The 15,628-nt window shown below is 41.0% G+C and overlaps 1 protein-coding gene across 1 annotated transcript in view; it reads right to left on the reverse strand.

The window, feature by feature from the left end:
* LOC124775823 (RNA pseudouridylate synthase domain-containing protein 2-like) overlaps positions 1 to 15,628 on the reverse strand; it is a 1,015,654-nt gene that overhangs the window by 91,558 nt on the left and 908,468 nt on the right. The window contains exon 5 of the mRNA XM_047250655.1: positions 9,101 to 9,222. Within this exon, the coding sequence (XP_047106611.1) occupies positions 9,101 to 9,222 (122 nt within the window). The remainder of the gene's footprint in view (positions 1 to 9,100; positions 9,223 to 15,628) is intronic.

The following is a 15,628-nucleotide window of genomic DNA, read 5'->3' on the forward strand; positions in this document are numbered from 1 at the left end:
AAAATATAAAAATGCAGTAAATGAAGCAGGCAAAAAGGAATACAAACGTCTCAAAAATGAGATCGACATGAAGTGCAAAATGGCTAAGCAGGGATGGCTAGAGAATAAATGTAAGGATGTAGACGCTTATCTCACTAGGGGTAAGATGGATACTGCCTACAGGAAAATTAAAGAGACCTTTGGAGAAAAGAGAACCACTTGTATGAATATCAAGAGCTCAGATGGAAACCCAGTTCTAAGCAAAGAAGGGAAAGCAGAAAGGTGGAAGGAGTATATAGAGGGTCCATACAAGGGTGATGTACTTGAGGACAATATTATGGAAATGGAAGAGGAGGTAGATGAAGATGAAATGGGAGATATGATACTGCGTGAAGAATTTGACAGAGCACTGAAAGACCTAATTTGAAACAAGGCCCCGGGAGTAGACAACATTCCAATAGAACTACTGACGGCCTTGGGAGAGCCAGTCCTGACAAAACTCTACCATCTGGTGAGCAAGATGTATGAGACAGGCAAAATACCCTCAGACTTCAAGAAGAATATAATAATTCCAACTCCAAAGAAAGCGGGTGTTGACAGATGTGAAAATTACCGAACTATCAGTTTAATAAGTCACGGCTGCAAAATACTAACGCAAATTCTTTACAGACGAATGGAAAAAATGGTAGAAGCGGACCTTGGGGAAGATCAGTTTGGATTCCGTAGAAATATTGGAACGCGTGAGGCAATACTGACCCTACGGCTTATGCTAGAAGCTAGATTAAGGAAAGGCAAACCTACATTTCTAGCATTTGTAGACATAGAGGAAGCTTTTGACAATGTTGACTGGAATAATCTCTTTCAAATTCTGAAGGTGGCAGGGGTAAAATATAGGGAGCGAAAGGCTATTTACAATTTGTATAGAAACCAAACGGCAGTTATAAGAGTTGAGGGGCATGAAAGGGAAGCAGTGGTTGGGAAGGGAGTGAGACAGGGTTGTAGCCTCTCCCCGATGTTATTCAATCTGTATATTGAGCAAGCAGTGAAGGAAACAAAAGAAAAATTCAGAGTACGTATTAAAATCCATGGAGAAGAAATAAAAACTTTGAGGTTCGCCGATGACATTGTAATTCTGTCAGAGACAGCAAAATACTTGGAAGAGCAGTTGAACGGAATGGATAGTGTCTTGAAAGGAGGATATAAGATGAACATCAACAAAAGCAAAACGAGGATAATGGAATGTAGTCGAATTATGTCGGGTGATGTTGAGGGTATTAGATTAGGAAATGAGACACTTAAAGTAGTAAAGGAGATTTGCTATTTGGGGAGCAAAATAACTGATGATGGTCGAAGTAGAGAGGATATAAAATGTAGACTGGCAATGGCAAGGAAAGCGTTTCTGAAGAAGAGAAATTTGTTAACATCGAGTATAGATTTAAATGTCAGGAAGTCATTTCTGAAAGTATTTGTATGGAGTGTAGCCATGTATGGAAGTGAAACATGGACGATAAATAGTTTAGACAAAAAGAGAATAGAAGCTTTCGAAATGTGGTGCTACAGAAGAATGCTGAAGATTAGATGGGTAGATCACATAACTAATGAGGAGGTGTTGAATAGGATTGGGGAGAAGAGAAGCTTGTGGCACAACTCGACTAGAAGAAGGGATCGGTTGGTAGGACATGTTCTGAGGCATCAAGGGATCACCAATTTAGTATTGGAGGGCAGCGTGAAGGGTAAAAATCGCAGAGGGAGACCAAGAGATGAATACACTAAGCAGATTCAGAAGGATGTAGGTTGCAGTAGGTACTGAGAGATGAAGAAGCTTGCACAGGATAGAGTAGCATAGAGAGCTGCATCAAACCAGTCTCAGGACTGAAGACCACAACAACAACAACAGCAATATCGTGTTGTCCATTTGACATTTACATTGAGACTGAGATATTATTGTAGTGCTCCTTATATAGAAATGTTACTGTGAAGAGTTATGTGTTTGCACCCAAGGAAACATCACATCAGCTGGAGACATATCGTATTTATTTATGTAATTACATATTATGGTATACTAGATACTTCAAGCAATCGCCACAGAATTTGGAAACAAAATTTGAGCTTTTCAACATTGGTGGTCATGAAGAAAACAGGTGAGCCATCTAATCCCAGAAATTAGAGCTCATAAACAAATTAGTCATCTACAACAATAGAAATGCCACACAAGAACAGATCTGGGGATTTTTCTGACCACAGGATACCTCAATATCACAGACAATTTATAAACAAACATTCCATGTGTGGATGGGCATTGTCCTGTTGAAACATGACACTACAATACTGTCATGAGAGGCAACATAGAGGATGTCGGATTTATGATTTACAACAACTAAAACAGCAGAGTCCCCCACTACAGTGAACAATAAGGACTCACACACAAAGGCATGTGAGCCATACTAGTATTAAGCTACACAATAAGCTGCCAGCTGGGATCAGAAAGTTAGGAGATAAACATAAATTTAAAACAGAAATCAAATAAAACAAGAACTACTTGAGACATGGCGATTCTGTTGGTTCATAGCAAATTGCTGGATGTGAATTTAGACTTTCTCGGCGAATCTCAATGATGATGTCCTCCTGCATTATCAGCCAAGTCAAGACGTTGTTCTGCGGTAAAGTTTCAACAAGTTTCCTACTTGTCATCTTCCAGTGAAGTGTCAAGTTCGTGTCCTAACCGCATCTTTATAGCTGCTGGATTGCAAGCTCCTCTGTTTCGTCTGCATTGGCAGCACCATCACGAGACTCTGGAAGGAGTTTTGCAGCTCACGGTGGGTGCACCCTGCATGCTGGCTGGCCTTGTAACTGCATCTGGGTGGAGAGTGTCTATTCCATCCGCTGCCTTCACTGGTTTCACATCGATGCATTCTTGTTATATTTTTGTTATCACTGCATCCCACGTGGTGCTAAACTGGAAACCACTATCTCAGTTAACAAATTTATCACAGAGCTGTATCTCCACAGCCTTTTTAAAGAATGAATCCCAGAACCCGTTGGCCCCACACAGCATCTTTCTTTGTTCCAAATCAAACATACGGTTCTTATTCAGACTGTGTTCCACCATTGCAGATTTCTCTGTTTGGCCCAGGTGAATGCTCTTTACATGTTCTGAGCAGTGCTGCAATATACATCGCTGCATCTGGCCAATGTACTGTTTGCCACACTTGTAGCTGATGCTACAGACTCCAGGTGTTTGTATTCCTAGTCTGTCCTTCATTGAGCCTAGCATATTAGGTGGTAGCATGGTTTTGCACTGTGCTGGATGGTGGCAGCTATTGGTGTTAAGGTACAGATCAGTGTACATCTCCTCCCTGTAAACAGAATGACCTAATGTGTTGTCAGTCTTCTTCTTCATCACGATGTCACGGAAAGGCAGACATCCATTTTCATCCACGTCCACAGTGAATTTAATATTGGCACATATGCTGTTGAGGCGGTTAAGCAATTCTTGTAGATTTTCTTTGTTATATGACCAAATTGCGAATGTGTCATCCTCGTAGCAGTAGAACACCTTCAGTTTCACTTCGAGAGCTGTTTCTTCGAAGTGATCCACATATAGGTTTGTGATGCACAGCGCGATGGAGGAACCCACAGCATCTCTGCCTATTTGTTGGTAGAATTTACCACCACATTGGAAGTATACAGTAGTGACTGCACGGCATACAGTTCTACTGTGTCTTTGTCGAAGTGGCCCCTTAGTAATGTCAAGGTATCCTCAGGTGGTACCCACGTGAAGAGGGACACGGCATCAAAATTGACCAGGGTGTCAACTTTGTCCAGACGTATCCCTCGACATATCGTCATAAACTCCATCGAGTTTTTGACGTGTCGAGGTCAATGACCCATGAGAGACTTCAAAAGTTGTGCCAGGTGCTTAGCTATTCCATAAGTTGGCGAATTTATTTTGTCGACGTAGTGGGACTCCCTCCTCGAGCATCCTTGGAAGTGCATACAGGTGTGGAAGTATCAGTGCTCTGTGGTACAGCCTTCTAACCACGTTCTTGTCTATTCCTGAGTTGTTTAGCAATGAGATGTTCTTCCTTGTCACAGGTGATTTAGGATCCTTTTTCACTCATTTGTAGGCTGGACCTTTTAACAAGATCTCAACCTTCTACCAGCAGTCAACTGATGATAGCAGTACCGTCGCACTGCCTCTGCCTGCCACTAGGACGACCAAATCTCGGTCTTCTCATAGGTTGCATATTGCCCTGTGTTCGGCTGTGGAGATGGCATTTTTGCTTTTTCCGGGACCCTGTAAGTCTCCCTTCTGACCTCTTCAGCAGTGTCAGAGAGAAGCCCCAGGATGGCCTACTCGATGCTACAGATGATCTCCTGTTTAGGTAATGTGGTTGGAACTGGTGCAAAATTTAATCCTTTTGACAGCACGAATGCTGTTGCCACATCCAGTTCCTTTCCAGTTAAACTAATAATGGTCCTCAAGCCGACTGTACCAATATGCTGCACTCGAGCCCCCAGCAGTCGCTTTGGGTTTGCCGAGTTCACTGGTTGCAAATATGTTTCTGACTACCCCTTCCCACGACAAGGGGGAGAGTTTGGACACTAGTTCCAATTAGCACGCGAATATAGTGAGACCACTTTTGTCGAGTTCAAGCCCTGTGACGCATACGTGCTCACGCATAAACGCCAAGCTAGCATGCTGTAAAATACATTTCTTCCTCTCTGTTCCGACAGGATGTCACAGGTGAGTGAACTGCGGCAGCACTTTCTTGGCCCGATATTGTCGTAGAAAGGCTAGTCTGCTGAGCAGGCTTGCCTCCTTGTTACGAACCTTCTGCAGCATCTTGAAGCTTTCCTGTATCTCCTCCCTATAGAGGAGTGCTATATTCAAATTTAGACTTCCTAAGCAAATCTCGATGATGAAGTCTTCTCGGTTTATAAGCGGAATCGAGGCATCGTTCTATGGCAACGTTTCGACAAGATACCTACTTGTCATCTTCAGGTGAAATGTAAGGTACATGTCCTGTCTAGGTCTTTATAGTCGCTAGACCGCAGGCTCCTGCATCCCACGTGGTGCTTAGTTGCAAACCACTCTTTCAGTTGAGAAGGTTCTCATGAACTTGTATCTCCACAGCATTTTTAAAGATCGATAACGAGAAGCCATTCGCACTCCACAGCAAATTTGTTTGTTTGAAACTAAACGCGTGGTTTCCCTGAGACTGTGTTTTAGATCTGCTGATTTCTCTGTTTGGTCTAGGCAAATGCTCCTAATGTGCTTTGAGCAGTGCTGCCATATACATCATCTGAAAGATGGTTTTAATATTGCTCTTTTCTAATATCCCTGCAATTTTTGCCGTGGGTGGCCCAGCATGTGGAAGGAATGCCAAGTGCTTAGTGACTTCTTCACATATGTCTTCTCTCTTCTTCTTCTTCTTCCTCAGTTGGAAAACATGGCATATCTGCGCCTCAGAGCAGTCGCTCTCACAAAAGGTCTTGGTCAAGTGCTGCAGTTCAGAAGGCAGACTCTCCTTGTCACATGTGTCTCTTGATCTGCTCATCAAGGTGGTGAGCATTGATTTGCATTGTGCTGGATGGTGGCAGCTACTGGCGTTAAGATACAGGATGGTGTACATCTTCTTCCTATAAGCAGAATGACCTAATGTGCCATCAGTCGTCTTCTTTATCATGATGTCGAGGGAAGGCAGACATCTGTTTTCCTCCACCTCCATGGTGAATTTAATACTATTATGATGCCACTGAGGTGGTTAAATAGCCAAACGTGTTGTCCACATAGCAGTAGTACACCTTCCGTTTCACTTTGAGAGCCGTTTCTTTGAAGTGTTCCGTGTATAGGTTTGCAACAAATGGTGCCAGGGGCAAACCCATGGCAACTCTGTCCATCTGTTGGTAGAATTTCCCACCACATTGGAAGTATGTGACAGGGAGTGCATGGTGGAATAGTTCTACTGTGTCTTCATTAAAGTGGTCCCTTAGTAATGTCAAGTCCTCAAACGGTACCCGTGTGAAGAGGGATGTGACATCAAAGCTGACCAGAATGTCACCTTCATCCAGAAGTGACCTTTGAAGTATCCTCACAAACTCTGTTGAGTTTTGACATGGATTTCAAATAATGGAAACTCCAGGCTGGAATAGCAACTACTCAATATGTCATGTAAACTGCTGGATTTGTTTTGTAACATGACTGGTACATATCGCTTCAAAATTCTGTGTCAGTTCAGATGCACTTATTTCTTACATAAAGTAGGCATTATAAACTCTTGGGAGGTGGCTGATGATTCTAATGCAAGGAAGTGAATTCTGGTACAAGTGTGTTTACTGTCCGGCTGTGGCAGAAACGTTTCCTCAAGACATGGGTGGCAGACTTGCGAGGCTCCCAGGGCCAAGTCAGGGTAGACCAGTTGTTGAACTGTGAAGTGGTTGTTTCCTGACTCAAAACCCTACGCATGGCCATAGAAGTGCCTAAGTCATCAAGTGCCCACTTGCCATCTCATATGGCAAATACCTATTCAGCATTGATGTCAACAAGTACACAGACTTTTCATTTACCTAGCAGCATGACAAAATTTTTACTATCTCCACAATATTTCTGTCTGCCCAATCCTTTTATTGCCCTTCGTACTAGATACTGTGCGTGGGCTATGATTGCCACTAGTAAAAAACCGTTCACAATCTTTACCAACCTGATAACAGAAAACTGCATATTTGTTTGCCATGTCAGAGAAATTTTAGCAGTGTTCGACTCAATTTTAAGCTTCAACACACACTGGTAACAAGCATGCTAATAGCCCTCCACAAAGAGTTTTGGTTTGGTGTTTTGCTCACTACAGAGTAGAGAATCTTGATTCGCTTCCTGGCTGTTGTCCCATGCTGACTGTGAAATTTGAAGTTGTGTTGCTTTTGCAAAACAGCAGATAGCATTAGGTGTTAGCTATATTTCTAAGTTCATATTCTGAGCAGCTCAAATTTAAGAACTTCACTGTGCATCTACAATGCACAGTTTTTTTATGTTATTTCTCTTTTGATTTGAAAATGCAAGCTGGCTAGATGAAGGTCTTTCTTTCTTTCTACTTTCAGTCTTCTTAACAATTTTATTCAAAGTACCACATAATTAGCTACAGGTTTTCGTATTAGTTTTCTGTGTTTTGTTTTTTCACAAAACGCAAAAAAACTCTGGAACATTCATAATTTTGCAGCAATGGTGTGATTGGGTGTAATTTCACATTAAAAGAGAAGTAACACAAAGAACTCTGCATTCTAGATGCACAATAATAACTTTGCACTAAGATTTCATGTTCATTTTTAAACACTGAATACAAATTTGATAAATGTGAAACTCTGACTTCCATTTGTGAATCTTATTTTTGACAACTTCTCGCACAGTTAAGCCACCCTTATTGGAAAATACAACCAGACATACACATGTTTTTGTGTGTGGTAATGTTTCTTTTGTGCACAGCGCAATGGCATGTGCTACAACTAGTATGTTTTATAACAGTGTTCCAAATAAGTTACTAATGACAAACTAGTTTCACTATGAAACCAAACTTAAAAGACCGTATATTTTATCGTTTTAAATTACTAGTATGTTCATATCTCTAATAAAAAATAGTTGTTTATGGAGTGATGCTACATCTAATGGCACTTGTTTCTCAGGAAGTACAAAATAAAGGCTTATGAATAATGACCTTTGAATTTAAAATAACAGAAACAGCATGTATATATATTGTATTACATTGTATTATTTGTGTTTTCAGTTCTCTCTTTCTCTCTCTCTCTCTCTCTCTCTCTCTCTCACTCTCTCTCTCTCTCTCTCTCTCTCTCTCTGTGTGTGTGTGTGTGTGTGTGTGTGTGTGTTTGTGTGTGTGTGTGTGTGTGAGAGAGAGAGAGAGGTTTATTTAATGAAATAGGCATGTATATTTGGAAATATCAATACAAGACTGATTGTCTCCAGCTGGACAAATAAATAAATAAACAAATTACATGAGAGGCAAGGACGACAGATGAAACAAAATGAATTAACGGATGCCTCTAGAAGGAAAAAGGAGATGGGGAAAACAGAGAGAAGATTGTTAGATGACCCAACAACTTATGCAGAACCATCTCCACAGTCAAAAATAATGTACGAGAGACATAATCTACGAAACTGATAGAAACATTATGCAGGGAGGAACACTGTTGGATAATAACAACAACAACAGCAAAGGGTAAAGTAATAACTATCAGGTAGTATGATACTCTTCTGGACTAACTAGGTAAATTATTACGTGAGAAGAGGCATGGGATCCAAAAAATCTCTTCTAGACAATGGCCCTGCATGCAAGACGCTTTTGCTGTGGGAACCTTTATGGATATGAAGTACAAATTATTGGAATTAATGAATAAATGAATGAAGCAGAACATGCACACCATTAAGCAGATTTGGCCTGTGACTTGCACCTATTACAACATCCAAAACACTTGTGGCTGGAAAACACTTTGAGTGTAATGAAGAGGCGAATATTTTGCTGACCTTCCAGAATCGCAATTCCAGGGATGCAAACAATTCACCGGGAAAATGTTTGGTTTGCTGGCCTATAAAAGGCCAATGCAGAAAAATAAATGCATTTTTGACCCCCTCCCACCCACCAAAGAAAAACACGTCTTGTCTGTCAGAGTTATGTTCGCCTTGATCTTGTATTTATATTTTGCGGTCTCCCATTCTATGGACTTCTAACGTGCCTACATCGTTCAGGTGTTTCTTTTCACTTCTTTTAGGAATGTATTGGAATATCAGTCTGGTATAATGTAGACACCTTGCAGTGCCCAAATGTTTTTCTTTCTTGTTAATCATACACATTCCAGACTTGCACAATTCTTTTCAGTTTGTGCGTTAATTACCTTTTGGCAACTGCCAAATGATTAACTTCTGGTACCCTATCCTTTTATTTTGTTCCATTGCATTTTATGTGTAGATTTCTGCTTTTATTATATCACAGAACATAATGTTTCCTACAGTTATAATAAGAGCATTGTTCAATACGGCTGTTCGGCTTCCTGCACTTAGGATGCCAACTCTGTACAAATAGCTGCGAGATAAAAAAAAACTCGAAGTACTTACATATTCTTCCGCGGGATGCGCACGAAATTCCCGGGCAAAGACATCGAGGATCTTCTCACCAACCCATCTTCCTTTAGTAAATGTGGTGAAAGTGAAGTAGTACGGATACACTTTGCGAAGACCTGTAAAAGTGCAGTTAAATATTATGAACCAAGTTTAACCAATTAACATCATATTGATTCCAAAAAATACATGACTTATCACAGTTTCGGCGCAGGGAACAGCTTTCCTTCACGAAAATTTTAATTTATCTATGATTCCCATTTTACAAAACATTTCACATTTACAAACAAGGTAAGTAAAAACAGTCCTGGGAAGTCTACGGAGTGAGAATCATTAAGTCCTCTGAGGTGAGGACGACAGAAGTTTTGTGAAGGAGAAGCAGTGGCTTCGACACCCGCAACTAGAAGAGATAACAATGTTATGCACTTTACAGTGTCAAAACCACTCGAACTTCCAAGTGTTGCACAAACACCAAAATTACATATCGAAATAAGTGACTGCGACGTAGAATATAAATAAAAACGATCAACGAAGGAAAGGTGAATGGATCTGATGGGATACATACAGTATGTCAACGAATTTGCTACTCTTCTAGCAGCAGCTGCCTGTCGTAGGCGCCGGAGGAACGAAATTACTGTAAAAATAGGCTGTTAACTTCCATTACCGAGAAGAGTTGTCGAACAGATGCAAACAATGCCTAGATGGCGATCGATGCAGTTCGGCATTGTCACCTAATGAGAAAAATACAAGCGTATAGAATATCATACAAGTTTTACGATTTGACAGAAGAGTTTCTGGCTAATACAGGGTGTACATAAAGTCCGGGAACACTTTCAATTATTTATTGCGCAAGAACCAAACATTGTACAGATATCATACATATGTCATTTTGAAGAGAAACCCTGAAAGTTTTTTTCATGTGTACCGCCACAGCGTAGTTTGGTAATCTGCCGATAGTCAGCGCTAGTCGCTAACATGGCGAGTTCAGGTGCGGGGGGCGAGCTTTCTGTGTATTGTGGAGTTCGATAAAAACAAGTGTGCTGCAGCTGTTCAGTGGATGTTTAGAACTAAGTACGGTAAGAAGCCACCAACAAGAAGGCCATTTACCACAGGCACAACAAATTCGTTACGACAGGTTGCTTGTGCCCGGCAAAGAGGAGCCGACGTCCCAGTGTGAGTCAAGTGAATGTGGAGCGCGTACGAGAGACATTCATAAGGAGTCCAAAGAAATCGGTGCGTCGTGCATCCCGTGAACTGGAAATAGCTCCAATGACAGTGTGGAAAGTCCTGCGACGGAAGCTGTCTACGAAACCATTCAAATTGGAGCTAGTGCAGAAGCTCAATGACGACGACAAAGACAAGCGTTTTGAGTTTTGTTCGCAGTTGCAACAATTGAATGAGGATGGCATTGTTGATCGCTTAATTTTCAGCAACGAAGCCAGTTTTCACATTAATGGTAAAGTGAACAGGCATAATTGTCGAATCTGGGGTACAAAGCATCTACACGAATGCATTGAATTTGAGTGTGATTCCTCAAAGGTAAATGTTTTTTGTGCCTTGTCATGTCGAAAACTGTACGGACCATTCTTCTTCGCTGAGAGCAGTCACTGGATATTCCTACTTGGACATGTTGCAGCAATGACTGATGCCTCAAATGCAATCAGACTCTCCATTCATCTTTTAGCAGGATGGGGCTCCACCCCATTTTCATCGTGAAGTTCGTGGGTACCTGGACACGGAGCTACTGCATCGATGGATCAGCCGTGCTACAGAAGGGGACAGCTGTTTCATGAGATGGCCTTCCTGATCACCAGATCTCACTCCGTGTGACTTTTTTCTTGGGAGACACATTAAAGATCTGATGTATGTTCCGACTCTAACATGTAACGTAGCAGAGCTACGTGAGAGAATGCGGGAAGCGACTGCCACAGTCGATGCTGGGATGGGTATGGCAAGAAATCGATTACTGTATTGACGTCTGCTGGGACACTCATGGTTCACATATCGAATGTTTGTAAAAAAACTTTCAGAGTTTATCTTCAAAATGCAATATGTATGACATCTGTACAGTATTTAGTTCTTGTGCAAAAAATAACTGAAAGTGTTCCCAGACTTTATGTACACCCTGTGTAACATGACATGTCATTCTTACCAAAGAGAAATCTTCAGATGTAAAAATAACTTGGGAGAAGCAAAAGTAATGATATGAGGGAGAAGTATACATCTTATCCACTCCACTTTTTTTTGCTTGCTTTCTCCCCCTTGTCATTTCAGTCGACAGAAACTCGCAAAAATTGGACTTCGAAGTGCCGGTTAATGTAATAGGGGCGTTGTGCACCAAGATGTATTTTATTGCTAAAATTCTGAGAGTGTGAGTTTCTAGAAGAGATACTAAACATATTGCGTCCTCCTACACATATGAGGTCAGTTCAAAAAATTCAGGAGCGTTCATAATTTCGAACTACTGCTGTAATGGAGCGAAATGCTGGTGACATCCCTACACATGCCTGTGTTTAATGTGTAACTGCTGGAAGGTTCATTATTGTGTGTAGGGTTGTTAGGTATATAATATTGATCAAATGAACACCATAATTTCAAGTCCTCATATATGATCCCAGGTGAAGGATTATAAGCAAAAACATTATAACTGTGATTTTTACCCTATAAGCGAGAAACTGTTGCGAAAAAAATCATCTCTTCATACATTATTAAGTTACTACTAAGCAATTATGGAGCACACGCACAACAACGAAATACACTCACGTCAAGATTATTTAGCTGAGTGGAAGAACGCCTTCCGATCAACGTGCCTCGCAGGGACCTTGTACAGTTATGCTTTGTTTTACTGCTGTGTATCCTTCACAGTTCGGCTTAATACATCTTTAACTAGCAATGGATTTTGGTTACATGTTTCCTGTCGAGGATGATATCTCTTTACACATGGTTATAACTGGCAGCTGTGCTGGAGGCAGGGGTGGTGGCAAAGGGGGAGGGGGGGCTATAGCCAGCCCACACCCCCCTCCCAATGGAGTATCATATTACACTGGATAAAATGACTTCAGAAATCAGCGAATAATTTACTCCAACAGATTCAATCATTTTTTTAATACATTACTGGTCACTAAAATTTCTACACCACGAAGATGACGTGCTACAGACGCGAAATTTAACCGGCTAGAAGAAGATGCTGTGATATGCAAATGATTAGCTTTTCAGAGCATTCACACAAGATTGGCGCGGGTGGCGACACCAACAACGTGCTGACATGAGGAAAGTTTCCAACCGATTTCTCATACACAAACAGCAGTTGACTGGCATTGCCTGGTGAAACGTTGTTGTGATGCCTCGTGTAAGGAGGAGAAATGCGCACCATCACGTTTCCGACTTTGATAAAGGTCGGATTGTAGCCTATCGCGATTGCTGTTTATCGTATCGCGACACTGCTGCTCACGTTGGTCGAGATCCAATCACTGTTAGCAGAATATGGAATCGGGGGGTTCATGAGGGTAATACAGAACACCGTGCTGGATCCCAACGGCCTCGTATCACTAGCAGTCGAGATGACAGGCATCTTATCTGCCTGTAACGGATCGTGCAGCCACGTGTCGATTCATGAGTCAACAGATGGGGACATTTGCAAGACAACAACGATCTGCACGAGCAGTTCGACGACGTTTGCAGCAGCGTGGACTATCAGCCCGGAGACCATGGCTGCGGTTACCCTTGACGCTGCATCACAGACAGGAGTGCCTGTGATGGTGTACTCAACGACAAACCTGGGTCCATGAATGGCAAAACGTCATTTTTTTGGATGAATCCAGGTTCTGTTTACAGCATCATGATGGTCGCATCTGTGTTTGGCGACATCATGGTGAACGCACATTGGAAGCGTGTATTCGTCATCGCCATACTGGCACTTTGAACAATGGACGTTACATTTCAGATGTGTTACGACCCGTGGCTCTACCCTTCATTCGATCCCTGCGAAAACCCTACATTTCAGCAGCATAATGCACGACCGCATGTTGCAGGTCCTGTACGGGCCTTTCTGGATACAGAAAATGTTCGACTGCTGCCCTGGCCAGCACATTCTCGAGATCTCTCATCAATTGAAAACGTTTGGTCAATGGTGGCCGAGCTACTGGCTCGTCACAATACGCCAGTCACTACTCTTGATGAACTGTGGTGTCGTGTTGAAGCTGCATGGGCAGCTGTTCCTGTACACGCCATCCAAGCTCTGTTTGACTCAATGCCCAGGCATGTCAAGGCCCATATTACGGCCAGAAGTGGTTGTTCTGGGTACTGATTTCTCAGGATCAATGCACCCAAATTGCGTGAAAATATAATCACATATCAGTTCTAGTATAATATATTTGTCCAATGAATACCTGTATATCATCTTAATTTCTTCTTGGTGTAGCAATTTTAATGGCCAATAGTGTAATTATCTAGCAATATTGGTTGCAATGTATTTCAAACACATTTTAACAAAAGAATAAGAGCGGCAAAATAGCTTACTATCTAAACCAATAAATATAATTTAACTTAAAATGGGCTTTTTATTATTTATTAATACACATTTTTTTTACCCTGAACTGCAAAACAGTTACCAAAAACTACTTTTAGCGAAACCAAATTATACTAATTTGTCGGTGGAGGTCTCCAACTCTCCTTTTGTTAAGCATTATTCATTTCCCCAAACCCTCCTCCCCTCCATTAACCCCTCCCACCGTCCTAGACCGACTTCTAGAATCGCCCCTGCTGTGAGGGGTTTAACAATTATTCTCAGCTCTTCGTGCTCTATTTCGGTAAGTAGCACGACATATCAAACAACGTATAGTGTTAATGTTTTGTGTTAATTTGTGTAATTTATGAAGCGGGTATGATGTCAGGTTTTGACGAAGAGATGTGTGGTGTTTCTACGCCAAAGAAAAGGAAGATGCAAAGAGGAGAGTTGCCAAAAACTGAGAAACCCGAGGACAGGCTTCAATAATATCGCATTGCGCGGGAGGAGCATCCAGCATTTCGATCATGGATACCAAAGGACCCTAATAATTGCAATAAGGCAAAATGCAAACACTGTAATGCTTCTATAGTAACTATTTTAACTGTATTAAAGAAACATGTGCAGTCAAGAAAAGCATACAATAAGATGAGCGGTATCACTGAAAAATCATGAGCAACTTTTGCAATGTTTTTGTTTAAAGGCATTATAGCGCTCAACAAACCAACTACAGAAGCTGAGCTTAAAGCTGTCACGTTCCTTTCAGCTCCAGCTATGTTAAAAAGTGCGTTTTCTGATTCTAAGAAGCACAAAATGATTTTATGAAAAGGTAGGAAAGCACAGCTATTATAAGAAATACTATTACTCCGTCTCATATAAATAATTTTATTTCCAAGCCTCAAAAAGTAAAGTTCTTCATTTTGATAGATGAGAGTGCCGATATTGCTTCAGTCAGTTTTGCTTGCTTTGTTGTGTTGTTTTACGACAGAATGGAAGGCCAACTACTGAGCAAACTCTTCAATATGACTGAAATAATGGAGTGTCTGTAACTGGGGCTAACTTGTATCACTCACTTGTGCCCGTTAGTGTAGACTGTATTGTCTGCACAGATTTTTTTTCTTTAATCGAATTTTTATGTTGTTCACAAATTGCAACATCTTCTAAATTTTTCACGCTAAATAAGATCATGGTACCATGGTCCTTACTGCGTGTACTTCTTACCAAAAAGCAGTTCTGGTAGCTAGAGTACAAGGTTTTTGTTAATCATGTCTATTGCGTTCTCGTGATGGTATTTCCACAGAAACATCATCTCCTAACACATGTTTCTTTATATCTAACCGAAAAGTGAAATACCAGTTTCATAGATTTACTTTCAAAGACGTTAATTTGGCACAAGGTACATTTAGCTTTTCATAATTATATGCTGTTTAAGAACTTCTGAAATGCTTTTAGTTTGATTCCATAAATTAAGGAAAAAGTGTTATGCCATGCTTTAAATGTATATAAATACAGATCTAATTATAGGACAATGTATATATTTTTCAGGTTAGACAAATTTCCCCCAGTGATGGTGTGCATTTGTATGGTGCTTTAGCGGACATCGCCCTGGCAGTTCTATCACTTCCGCATTCCACAGCAGAATGCGAGAGAGCATGCAGGTAAGATAAAAATCATTTTTGCCAGAAGACTGCAAGCTGTTTGATTGTTCCCGTTACCGTCCTTATTGGCAACTAGTGAGGTTATTTAATGGATGTGGAAGAGTGAGAGATGAGACCTCCCAGTTTCCAAAATTTCAAAATTATTTTTTAAAATAAATTTCCTTTTTAAATTTTTGTTTTCGCTAAGATATTCGTAATAAAAACTAAATTGAGAAACGCTTTCTATCTCTCTTATTCCAGCCAATCAAGGCTGTGATTGAACGAACAACCACTGCTCATCTTGACTCATCGAAATATGTAGATGAAAATGAGTTTCCAACTATGTCAGACCTTTATACTGAAGTAGATGACATTGAATAGATT

The sequence above is a fragment of the Schistocerca piceifrons genome, chromosome 2 (assembly GCF_021461385.2).
Source record: "Schistocerca piceifrons isolate TAMUIC-IGC-003096 chromosome 2, iqSchPice1.1, whole genome shotgun sequence".
NCBI classification, from domain to species: Eukaryota; Metazoa; Arthropoda; class Insecta; order Orthoptera; family Acrididae; genus Schistocerca; species Schistocerca piceifrons.